This window comes from Myotis davidii, unplaced genomic scaffold, assembly GCF_000327345.1.
Source record: "Myotis davidii unplaced genomic scaffold, ASM32734v1 scaffold151, whole genome shotgun sequence".
Taxonomy (NCBI): domain Eukaryota; kingdom Metazoa; phylum Chordata; class Mammalia; order Chiroptera; family Vespertilionidae; genus Myotis; species Myotis davidii.
The window spans coordinates 3,099,797-3,112,894 of record NW_006285248.1 but is presented as its reverse complement, the minus strand read 5'-3'; the positions used below and the strand labels follow the sequence as shown (position 1 = coordinate 3,112,894).

At 39.0% G+C, this 13,098-nt stretch overlaps 1 protein-coding gene across 2 annotated transcripts in view; it reads left to right on the top strand.

The window, feature by feature from the left end:
• Nucleotides 1-13,098, top strand: part of HHIP (hedgehog interacting protein) — an 86,534-nt gene that overhangs the window by 68,159 nt on the left and 5,277 nt on the right. For both annotated transcript variants that reach the window (XM_006755960.2, XM_006755959.2), the window contains exons 11-12: nucleotides 3,004-3,085; nucleotides 12,031-12,179. In XM_006755960.2, the coding sequence (XP_006756023.1) occupies nucleotides 3,004-3,085; nucleotides 12,031-12,179 (231 nt within the window). The remainder of the gene's footprint in view (nucleotides 1-3,003; nucleotides 3,086-12,030; nucleotides 12,180-13,098) is intronic.

Genomic DNA, 13,098 nt, shown 5'->3' with positions numbered 1-13,098 from the left:
AGGGGGAGCGCCACTCAGCCAGAAGCCGGGCTCACAGCTGGTGAGTGCAGTGGTGGTGGTGGGAGCCTCTCCTGCCTCTGCCGCAGCGCTAAGGAAGGAGCAGCAAGCAGAGTGGTAAGAAGGGTAAGAAGTGGTGAGCAAGCAGGCAGTAAGGAGTGAGGGGTCCTGGATTGCGAGAGGGATGTCTGACTGCTGGTTTAGGCCCAATCCCCACAGGGAGCGGGCCTAAACTGGCAAGCAGACATCCCCAGAGGGGTTCCAGATTGCGAGAGGGCACAGGCTGGCTGAGGGACTCCCCGCCCAGTACATTAATTTCATGCACCGAGCCTCTAGTATTATCATAATGTCTACATAAAGAAGTTAAAATTAGAATGTGATCAAAGAGTAGAAATGCCACTAATTTTAAGTTTTAGAGATAAATGTCACTTTCATAATACTTCCCTTTAAAGAAAAATGACAACTATGCCCCTTTAACATCAGGGATGAATTTCTCAGTGTTAAGAAAGAGTTGTGTTTCCCATTTCCCATCGAAATCAGAATATTTTCTCTAACCGTACAGACTTGGTTTTCCTGCACCAAATGAAGGATTTGTCAGAAATCATTACACGCCATTTACTTAGGTTAACAAGGAACTCAGACAAGATTCCTGAAACACAGAACACATATTTCAGAGCCACAGGAATATAATGATTCAAAGAAGAGAAATCCAATCTGTCCTTTTCTTGTTCCAGCATTGGAAGCATTTTACAATTAATTTTCCCTTGATATTCTCCTTCCCCACTTATAGGACCCAGAAAGATACCTTTTTTCTCTCTTAAATTCTCTGTACTATAATTTACATTTCATTGGCCAACTCTTATTTGAAAATACAAATTAGGATTAACTTTCTTGTGCCAGAGTCAGAGATGAATATTTAGATGCTGTGACTGAATCATTTAGATTTCCCTAGACCTTGCTACAAATGATTCACCCTCAATCATCCTATAAGCAGCAGCATCACTGGTTAAAATATCCAAGTGTCTGTCTACACTTAATACTATGTTGGGAGCAGAACCAATAAATAAAACATATACAATCCTTCCTTCCCCAAAGCTACAATGTCGTGTATACTTTATAATTAAAAATATACTTTCACTGAATATTGATTTAATGTGAAACTGGGTTTAATTAAGAGCCATTTAAGGAAATAAGTTTTGGAATTTTTGATACAAAAAGTATTAAAAGTCTGTTTTTCCTATGTAGTTTTTAAAAATATATTTTTATTGATTTCAGAGAGGAAGGAGAGGGAGAGAGAGATAGAAACATCAATGATGACAGAGAATAATTGATTGGCTGCCTCCTGCACGCCCCACACTGGGGATCAAACCCACAACTTAGGCATGTGCCCTAACAAGGAATTGAACCTTGACCTCCTGGTTCATAGGTCAAGACTCAAACACTGAGCCACACTGGCCAGGCCTATGTGTGGGGTTTTTTTATTATAAAATCAGGATGGGTTTGTAAGAAGGATCAAATGAGGTAAACTATCTAAAGAACTTGATAAGATAAATATTCATTTTTTACTTACATTCCTTTGTTTTTCATTTTTACTTTTTCTGTTGTGTGTAAGTTTTGAGCATAAGCCATGTCACATCCATTTCAGAAGTAAGAAAGTAGTAGGGTTTTCTTAATACACAATAAATAGAGGGGAATAGGGAAGTATAGAATAAATCAAGAACTATTTCATGAATGAGAACCAAATATAAATGTTATAAACATGTAATCATAAGTATAGATTCTAGTTTCCTATTCGTGTGATCCACTCTGAACACTGAATTACATGGAGGTACTGGTAATAAGTAAACAAGAGTGGTTCTCTCCTGACAGGGTCTGCTGTCTGTTGTATTTCACCATCATGAACACAGCCTAGCACTGAGAGTTAGGGAGGCAGAGTTGGGATTGAGCAACAGGGTCTCTCTCTTTCTGTTTTTCCAAATTTTTATTTATATTGTTTAAAAAGCTAAACATTAAAAAGACGAGTACCCCAATTCCATCTAGCCTCAAATTATCAATTAACAGTGACAACAGGGTAATCAAACCTTTCTGTCTTGGGCAGAATAAATCAAGATAAAACTTGCCATTCAACACTCATTCTACAAATATATTCTGTGCAAAGCTCTGTTCTAGGTGTTGCAGATATAGCAGTAGATTTAGAAAAATCCAAACTGTTGTCATGAAATTTATATTCTAAAGGAGGACAATGAAAGTAAATGTTAAAAATATATACTGTATGTCAATTGGTAATAAGTGCTTAGGAGAAAAATCTAGTTGTGAAGAAGGATATAGATTGCTGGGGATTGGGACAAGTGGAATTTTAAGTTGTATAGTCAACAAAGATGATGTTTAAGCACAGACTTGAAGGAGGGAGGGAGAGTGAACCCACTGGGGATCTACTGAAAGACAGGAACCTGAGGCAGGAGCCTGGGACAGGAACCTACCTTGTGTGGTCAAAGCCAAGAGGCCAGTGAAGCTAGAAAGGAGTGAACAAGGAGGCAAAGCATTGCAAATGAGGCAGAATAAGAGGTGAGGGGAGACAGCACAGGCCACTGTCAGAACTTGGCTTTGCTCTGAGAAAGATCAGAAGCCATTGGAGGCTATCGAAACAAGAGTGTGATCCAGCTCACAGGATCTAATTGGTTTACAAGAATCACTGTGGCTGGTATGTTGAGAGAGGACACAGAAGGACAAGGCTAGAAGCAGGGTGATCATTTAGGAGGCTGTTGCATAATCCAGGTGAGAAATTAATACCGTTTGCACACGAGTAGCAGTGGAATACAGAGAGAAGTGGGCGGAATCTGGGTGCGCTGTGAAGGCAGACGTGTGAGACTCTGTCATAGATTTTAGGCAGGTGATCTTCCTGAGGGTGTGTGTGTGTGGGGGGGGCACATGCACGGGAGCACGCACACATACACATGTACAAATACATATACTGTGGATTAATTTATTGCATTTCTCTCTACATAGGGGAAATTTACATTCTATCAAGTAGCAAAAGTATGACCCAGACTCACAATGGAAAACTCTACAAAATTATAGATCCCAAAAGGTAAGATTTCTTTTTGTATTCCTTTGAGTCAAGAAACATTCTTCTCCATATTATTTTAGTGCATTCAAATTAGTGATAGACAAATTACAATGAACAACTGAGAAAGATGACTGCCTATGCCTTGTCCCCATGCTACGGTTGTCCTGAGAGGACCCTCGGCCCCAGTCTGTGAGAGCTAGACTGGACTGTGCTGAAACTCAAAAGCCTTATTGCTATCACACATTTCAGGTCATTCTTGTTGTCGGGTCGGGGGGGCAGGGGGCAGCATTATGTTTGTGGAATGAGACCTCAGTTAAACGTGAGGAGGACCTGGATGTATGAGGAAGTGGCTTCAGCTCTCCTGGGAGAAACAATGAAACCCCCGCCCCAGCCGCCCCCTTGTCTTTTGAGAAAACTAGAAACACGCTGGCAGATGTTGCAGCTGCTCACTGTGATTTTTGGTAGGTAATCAGGATAAGTTATTTTGGTGGTTCAACATCTGAGCCTCATTTCAAAACTCCCTGGAAGTTCACAGCTCGCGTGCAGGCTTCTGTGACTAAACAAATGAAAACTGACAATGTGTTTTGTTATTTACCTCAGCGAAAAGGAGACTTGGATGTTTTAATCCTTTAAAGAGTATATTTATCCCTGCCCTGCTCCTCTCCACCCACCCATCACAACACACACACACACACACACACACACACAGCGTTCAAATTATCTTGAATCATAATTAGTCGTTAATTTCATGGATAAAATTGGACTATCAGAAGCTGCTAACACTATATATGGTCAAATAGAAATTAGTCGCAAATTTGGAAACAACTATTACAGAACCTAGGTATCCTCACGAACATGACCACTGTTGGACACCAGTAGTCGTGGGAGCCCTGCTACCCCATGTGATAAACTTCAGATTAGTTCTATACTAACTTATCTTCATAAGCCCATTTACACACTTCAATTCCTGTTTCAAGTCTTTTAGAAGAATAAATTCTAGTAACCTGAAAAGTTTCCTAAAAGCAGTAATTTAGCTCTATTTTAAAAACATTTTCCCAAGTTGTAAATTGTGTATGTTTTTCTGAAAAAGTCACCAACAAAATGGAGATTCTTGTCCTTTTACCACAAAACACTGTCTTTTCCGAGAAAAATAGAGGCACTTCAGAACAAAAAGAAGAATACTCAGTTCTAAACTGTCTGTCCGAAGCATCGCATCTAGGCATCGTCCCACCGTGATGGCGTCCCTTCTCTATGTAAGGCACACGTTTGCTTTCACAGTCAGACAAGGACCGTCTGTGCCCAGCGGGGGTTCTCTTCCTCCTTGAGTGTGAAGCCAATGTTCTCTTTGTGAAAAGCAAAGTAATGAATGAAAAAAAAATGTCAGACACCACGGTAACTGTTGAAGTTGGCACTATGAAGAATGGAATTCAAACTCATGTTAATTCATAAAATGCCAGCATTCTAATGATTCCTAATGAGGTCTGGGGGTTTGACTCAGATCTAACTCCATTCGTTTCAAAATAGCCATTGTTATTCCATTACGTTTGTCAAAGTTGGTCTGCTTTTGCAAGCTTCCTGGTAGTGGTATAATGAATTCTCCCTCCTCCTCCTCCGGAAAATCTTTCTCTCTTCGTCTGGATTGTTTAGTCTGTTGGTGGTGCATGGAGGTGAATTTTACACCTTCAACCCATTATTAGTGTCTAATTACCAGGGTTGCCATAAGGGACCTTGGCTTTGTGATCTGAGGGCCCCCTCTCATAGGGTGGTCTCCGAGTGACATACCTGAAAGGCCTGACTTCTCATTATGGTGCCTGTTTCTGGTGAGTCGTGTCATGTGTGGGGCCAGGGTTAAGATGTGTGTTTGGTTTTCAGGAGGTCGGGGAGTAACAGAGCCCCAAAGACACGGTCCTTGTACACAGGCAGAGGCACACATTTCCAAATCAAACTGACTGTAAGAAAACAAATGTTTTCATAAACATTTGTTGGGAGTCTCATTCTGTTTTGATTTGGATGCCAACGTTTATTATTACAGTATTTCGGCCTAGATGAATTGAATTTCTATATAAGTAGACAGTTTCGTGTATGCGAGCGGGATTATTTTGCAAACACAGGCTAATTACTGGCCTCACAGTGTTCAGAGTGTCTGCTTCAAAGCAAAAGTGTTTTTCTAAAACTTTGGAGGGAGAAATGAAAGAAAGAGCCTCATCAACTGAAAAAACAATATATAGACATTTCTTGTCATATCCAAAATCCATGTCAAATTAAAATCTTAGGTTAACTCTATTCTTGTGGAGGAGTCCCAGATTTGTAATGTTTTCAGAATATCTTTCAAACATGAATTGACTCCTGGCCCTGGAAGAGAGGAACAACAAATTATAAAAATTTTATATTCTATATTAGATGTTACAGAAGTTACTTTCTTACCATAGGATTTGTTTGTTTCTATTTTTCCGTACACACACACACACACACACACGCACACTCACATTTAAGAAAGATGAGGGAGTTTATAAACGATTTGTAATATTCTTAAGTCACTTTGGCAAAAGCAGGCAAACCTCCCTAAGGACAGTGTGGTCTGAGGCTGTATGTTACATAGTCATTTACATACGTGCTAAATCATTGACAGTGGGCGGCCTTCTCAGAAGAGCATGGTAAGACAACCTCTTATAAAAATCAAATGCTGCCCTAGCTAGTTTTGCTCAGTGGATAGAGTGTCAGCCTACGGACTGAAGGGTCCCATGTTCGATTCCAGTCAAGGGCACAGACCTTTGTTGCAGGCTCTATCCCTGGCCCTGGTCAGGGCATGTGCAGGAGGCAAGCAATTGATGTGTCTCGCTCACATAAGTGTTTCTCTCTCTCTGTCTTTCCCCCTTCCTTCCACTCTCTCTAAAAATTAATGGAAAAATATCCTCGGGTGAGGATTAAAAAAAATCAAATGCCATTATTTATCATGAAAGAAACTTCAACGAGAACACAACCAGGTTTCTCTAAGGCTTCACTAGAACTCTGGAGTCATTTAAGGAAAAAGCAGAACATTTTGCCTCTGTGTTGGTATCCTCTGAGGTGGAGCATTACATCTCATGATGGAGTCGCATTAGGATCAAGTCCACACCAACCACCCCGCTTGCTGGGCCCACACACTGGGTCCCTCAAAGTCTGTAGTATGGGTTCTGCGTGCCCGATCTGGGAGCTCTTTTGGCCAGCAGTTCCAGAAAAGAGTCCAACCCCATGAGCACAAGAGCTGGGCCACAATTCTAGTTTCTCATTGTAGTGCCCCCTGAGACTGGCCGAGAGCAGCAGCAGGTCTAGCCTGATAGGACAGGGAGTCCATTGGTCTTGTCTCTGACTCTTCCTTAGTGTGAGCCCTGAGCTAAGTGGGTACCCGTGGTGTGTCCCTTCGCTTTTGATATGGTCCTGAGTTCACGCTGCCCTACATCCTTTCTGCAGAGTGCTATGGAGGTCATTAAATACTACATTTAAAATATTAAACTCTGAGTCTTGTTGGCATTCATTCCATGCCCTGGAGAATTATTTTCAGGTGATCTCTCAACATTTAAATTTGTGTTAGTTCCCAAGTTAGGGTAAAGGTGTCCATGGAGCTGTAAAGAGCTCTTCATGCCTAGTTTTCAAATATCCAAGACATGCCTTGGATTCTTGGTCTTTATGAAATCTTTTCAGGGTCAAACAGTGCTCCTGGGGGATAGAAACTAGAGAATTCCAAAGGAGTTATGCATTTTCCAAGCTTTATTGTGTTTTGGGTTTTTTTGCGCTTTCGATAAAAATTCTTTCATTTTTGTTTCAGATGAACTAAAAGCAATTGACTTTTTTTTTAAAATTTTGAAACATTTCTGGGGTTCTTTCTCCAGGAATTTATATAACAAAATCATTTCTAATCATGTTGGTTTAATTACCATGTACCCAGTTGTGCTGTATTTTAACATACTGCTTATCTGCTACCCAACCAAGTCCCACAGACCGTTCCCTTAAGGGGTCTATAAATGAACAATGCAAATTCCAGGCTTGAGAGGTCATTTTACAGAAATGCTGTACCTCAGACTCCTGTGTGACCAATATCAAAACCTGCTCCTCTTGCCTGCTCCCTACCGCTCCCCTCCACGGCCCCACTTACTGCCCTTTGTTTATTTTCTTAAAATATCTTCATCCTACTCCTTATTAATACTGGATGCTGAAGAGTGACTTTTTTCAAAAAAATCACTTCGTAAGAGGAAATTCGGTTCTGTTTATCCTCTGCATATGTCTCAGGGAGCCGGCAGGCAGCTCTGCCATCCCAAAGAAAGTCATGCATAATAGAGAGGCTTTAGCCCAATAAGCCAGTCTAGTCCCAATTCATCAGTCAAAGTTTTATGCAAGTGGCCCCCCTAGGTTGATAAATCCCCACAGCGCCTGTTGACCCAGCTGCCACGTCTCTTGCTGCAGGCGGTGTTTTCATGGCCACCCTGACAGTAATACAAACTGTTTAGCAGCTCCATTGACCTTTCAGCTATTAACAGGGACACGGGCTCAGCTAGGGACTAGTTTTCAAACATGACAGAATTTCTTAACACTAGAGGTCATGAACAAGTATATGCCCTATAAAAATCCATTCAGCATGGTGGATTTGAAATCTAAAAGACAAGGAAGCATGTCCCACAGTTTGGCTATCGTTATTTTTCTACATATCCAATAACTAAAAAGTGGATATATCTGCCAGGGTATATTTTACTCTTAATGTACTACATTTTATGTTGTGATGCACAGTATCTTTTTAACCAGCAAATCCTTTCTAAGCTGTAAGACATATTTAAAGATATATTACCAAAAAATGGGGTGAGAGCAAAGTCAAAATTTCTAATGAATGGATAAGCATGCATACATAATATATGGTAAGAGCCAAAACATAACTGGAATTTTATTCATACTTTACCAAGATTTGTTTATGTTTTTGAGTAAACCATGCTTATGGAATCCATACAATGCTACGTGGAGCCATCACAAATTCCAAAATAAATAGAAAATATTATATAATAATTTATGGAAAGAAATATCTAAATAACCATGTTATTTTTAAATGGTTATATAATTCTTCTTATATGTATATCTTATTTCCTGGAGATATGATCTATGACCACAGCATTCAAAGGAATTTTCTGCTTTGTACTATGTATTATAGTCTTTCTTAAATTACCAAATTTAAATGTTGGAATACCAGTTCCTAGAATAATTATACAGATTGCTATGAAAACTTGATTGAATTACCACTTATAAATGGCATTTGTTAAAAGGACATAAAATGGAGAATATAAATAGTGAAGACCATATTCTTCAAGATGACACTCATTTGTTAAGAGTTAAAACTCTTAAAAGCATTTCTTGGAATTCCCACATTTCTCCCCTGCCTGGAATGGTGGGAGACGTCTAAACCTTCTCAATACCTTATACTTCTATTGCAAGGCAAGTATCACCAGATGTTGTAGTACTTGAGATAAAGGCAGATTTAATCTTGCATGAAACAGTCACATATATTTGTAAAAAGATGTTTTCTAGAGGAAGGTGTAATTTTTAAAGAAAAAAACTGCATATTATCATTTTTTCACTAATCTGTTTTAGTTAGGTTTTTAAAAAATCTGTTGCTTAAATGACTTGCTTTTTTCAATATTGACAAATGAATCAAAAAGTGTAACATCAAAATTTGGGAGTTTATCTTCATGGAGTTTATATATCAGAAAAAGTATTTGAGAAAGTTTCTACTATATGCATTCAGTTCAATTTAATAAATATCCATTCAATGCCTATATGGTATTTTCCTAGCACCTATGAATGTAAGTAGTTGAAGGAAATAAAATACTTTGGTGGCTTAAATATCATCTTTCTATAACATCCCTCAATCTTAAGCTAATTATTGCCTCCTCTGTATTCCTGTGTTACTTCATTTGTGCCTGTATCGTAACAAAGATCACACTGGTTTAGTCTGCATTTGCATGTCTGTCTTCCCCATGGTTTGTCCATGAGGATCAGGATTCTGTTTTGTTTATATCTTATCCCCATGAAGAGCACAGTATTTGCCTGAGTAATGACTGGACTTGAAGAGGTTGGAATATGTAGTTTTTGTCCTCAAAGCTTTATTCTAATTAGAAGGGAAAAGGAGAGGATAATCTGTTCCTTAAGAGAAGTGAAGTTCTGTAAGAAACGGGCTATGTTTTATGTAATTTTGAGTTAAGGTATTCCCAATAGACTAACAGTTTAAAAGAGAGAGGATTCATTGGACATGCTAAGTGAGGAATGTTAGTTGTCAACTTTATAAAAGAAGAAAAAGATTATTTTCCTAGGTATTTAAATAAAAACTTAAGGGAGTCATAATATTTATATATATGACAACCATACCATCTTATATATGCTAAAGTAAGCAAGCCCAAATATGAAATATTTTCATCCATAGGTAGATAAGTATTTACTAAATCTTAGGCAGAAAAACAACTTAGAATTCTGTCCATAAGCTCTATGTCCGCATATATGAATATATGGTGAAAAATAGTCAAAGCATCTAATTGGAGGGTCAGTGTGGAAACAAGGATCAGATACCCACCCTGAAAAACTGCACTTCAGAACTGGACCCCTATTCTCATGTCTGCCTTCCTTTCCTTGGCAAATTCCCACGGGAATCAACTTCCCTGCACTCTGCCTCAAACAGGCAGCATCTTCTGATTGCTGTCCTTTATCCGGAGCCACTTACATTCCTGGCCTAAACGGTGTCTTCTCTTTAGATTCAGCTGCTCAGGCATAAGCCATACTGTAGAGTAGTACATGAGCTGTGTGCCTCCATGTTTTGCATGACGTATAACATGTAATATATTTTTGATACATTCTACTTCTGGGTCTCTCTTTTTTTTTTTAATGGGTCACAAAAAGGGTGAACAAGTGAATAACAAGTGGAACTGGATAACAGAATTCTAGTTACCAGTAAAATTTGAACAACACTGCTTACTGAGTGTCACCTGGTAAATGACCATGGCCTATGACTCGGAAGAACTTCCTGGCTACTGAACAAATGGCTCTACTGATGGTCAAAGACACCACCACTGTCTCACAGAGTAAGAACTTTAGTTGAGGAAGACAGAGAGCAGATTTGGACTAGTCAACAACAGTAAGAAAAAGTCAGAGATCATGCTCTCACTTCCCTTGGCATAATCTTTTCGTATTTTCTCCACCTTATCCAGCCCTGCGCTTCATCCCCAAAAGACACCCTTGGGAAACACATGGAAAATATCCATTAATGTTTTCTGAGTAAAAATATGCTTGGTCCACGGAATGCCTTAGAGGCCTTTCTAGAAATTGACCATTTCTAGATTTAAATAAGGGAGTGAATAGATTTAAGGGGGTTTTCTGAATTGTCATGCTAGTTGTAAAGCACAGTACTTTCAACTCAGATTGGAACTTTTACTGAGAGAAGTAAAAGAAGTGACTATATATTTTTAATATGATTTTGAGTCATTGTAGAAACAGCCTGAGGTCAGCTTCCAAATTATTGCTGTTCACAGTGCCCACAGGGGCATAACAAGACAACCTATCTCAGGAACGGGAGACTCTAAAGGTCCTAATTATTTGCTTCTCTCAGAGAGCTACCTCATTACCTCTTGTGGTGGTTGTGACCTATAATTATCACTTTCTTTGATATGCTACTGAAGGCGTCCCACCGCTTTGGCCAGCCTGATGATGGCCATTTGACTGGTGATGGCGCGTTTATTTACATTCCTTAACCAACAAGAGCTTTCTCATCACACTGGGGCACAGGTAACAGTTCCTGATGAGAAGTGTACCACCACATGTCTTTCCCCAAAGATTATTAGACAGTGGGTAGTTAGTTGTGATCATGGTTCCAGCCTAACTCAGCTCGAAAGACAGCCTCTTCTTTCAAAAGCAGCGAGAACCATAAAAATCTTCCGAAGGCGTCTTGATCCCTCCCTAAATGGTGGCAGTTATAGAGCAATTAAAAAAAATCTATGACTTCTTACTCAGCAGATAAGATGTTTCTCTTCGCTACCAATAGCATTCATTTCCTTCATAGCAGGATAAAATTAAACATTTTAAAATGTGTATCTACACATTCATCTGTGTATATACAGGCAGTCCTCGGGTTAGGACGAACATCCTTTCGTGGTTATGTCACCATCTCCATTTATTAAAAAAAAAAAAGTTCCATCATTTCGACGTTTGTACATATGTGCTTTATGTTTTTGATAATTTATTTACCACAAGTAAAGGTCAGGAATTGTTACCTTTCTTTTAAATTTTTTTTACTGTTTCACTTCATTACTTTTGTGTATGTGCTTCATATATATATATTTCTTTGCATAAAGACTTGAAATTTTGAGTCAGTAGGATACACACTCATACAAATACACAGTGCAATATCCTTTGCAAAAAAGTCAGCCTAAAAATGTATCTCAAAATAAATGTAAAATTGAAACAAAAATGGATTTCCAAGCTTTTTAAGCTACAAGCACTTGTTTTGCTAAATACCCTCAGCCTTGTGATAATGCCAAATATTCCAATAACAAGTGAAACGTATCTCAGATACTACAAAAAATTTTTGTATATCTGGAAAAAAAATTTTAATGTCTATATATCTATATTGTCAAAGTTGTAATTGCTAGGAAGTTTTAGCCAGCCAGCAAATATAAAATATCACTGTAGCATAATTATATTTTAATCAATGAATTTTGATCATGACAAAGTTTCTTACAATGTTTGCTAATGTCCTATTTAGTTCAAACTGGCTAGTTTGTTTCCTCTCTGGTGTGTATTTTCTATCCCTAGAAAGTTGTCCCCCCAAAAAGTTGTCAATCTTTCCGAGTCACTTAAAAAAAGGGTCTGCTTAGAAAGCAAGAGATATACTTTGTGAACTACAGAATCACTAGATTTCACTCCAGTATTGATTTTCATCCAATTTCTGTCTTTTGTTTCAGACCTCTAGTGCCCGAGGAGTGCCGAGCAGTGGTCCAACCCGCCCAGATGCTGACTTCTGAATGCTCCCGGCTCTGTCGGAACGGCTACTGTACCCCCACGGGGGTGTGCTGCTGCAGCCCAGGATGGGAGGGCGACTTCTGCAGAATCGGTCAGTACTTCCATTGTCCCAGCAAAAGACTGGGCAGGGGACAGTCCTTGGGAACTCAAGACCTTAACACCAGGTTATTTCTTATTGAATTATGGAGTGTTCAACATTCAGTCATTTACAATAATATTAATGCTCACTCTGCTCCTGAACTAGCAAATGAAAGCTTTCCCATTTTCCTAATGTAAACAGTTCACATATATACGTTAGTCATAAACATAAAAGACTTTTAAATAATTGCATCCTTTCCAAAAGTAAAAATTAAAAACAGATCATCTAGACTCCCAGTCCTGGGTTTGAGATTTCCCACCAACCAAGGACTTTGTGTTCGCAGAGCCCCTCTCCCAGTGTCAGCATTTTCCAGACGCCCCATAAATGCCTCTCAAACTTAACTGCTTGTTTTCTGGCTACAGTGCACTAAAAACAGGGTTCTTCTGTGGGCAGTATTAAATAAAAGGGGGAAACACAATTGCCTAGAGGCATATATGATATTTTTAAATCCTTTTGGCCACTCCCTTGTGAACCATCAACTAGGTGTGCAGATGCTCAGAGAGAGAGAAAGGAGGTTTATTCCGGTTCCTCTATCCTTTAACGAGGGGTTTCCTCAGTTACGTGCCATGATGTTCAAGTCCTACTTGGTGTGAAGTAAGAAAGTTACATAACTTCAGATACTGAGTTTAAGATATCTATGTTGAAAATGCATTTTCAGGATAAATATTTTTTCCTTTTCTTTTCTTTATGTCTATATCAGATGAAGGGTGTTAACTAAACCTATTGTGGTAGTCATTTCACAATCTATGCAAATCAAAGCATCATGCTGTACACTTTAAACTTATACAGTGATGTCTGTCAATTATTTCTCAATAAAACTGGGGAAAAGATTGCCATAAGGATGAAAAATGAATTTTCAACAACCAGCATA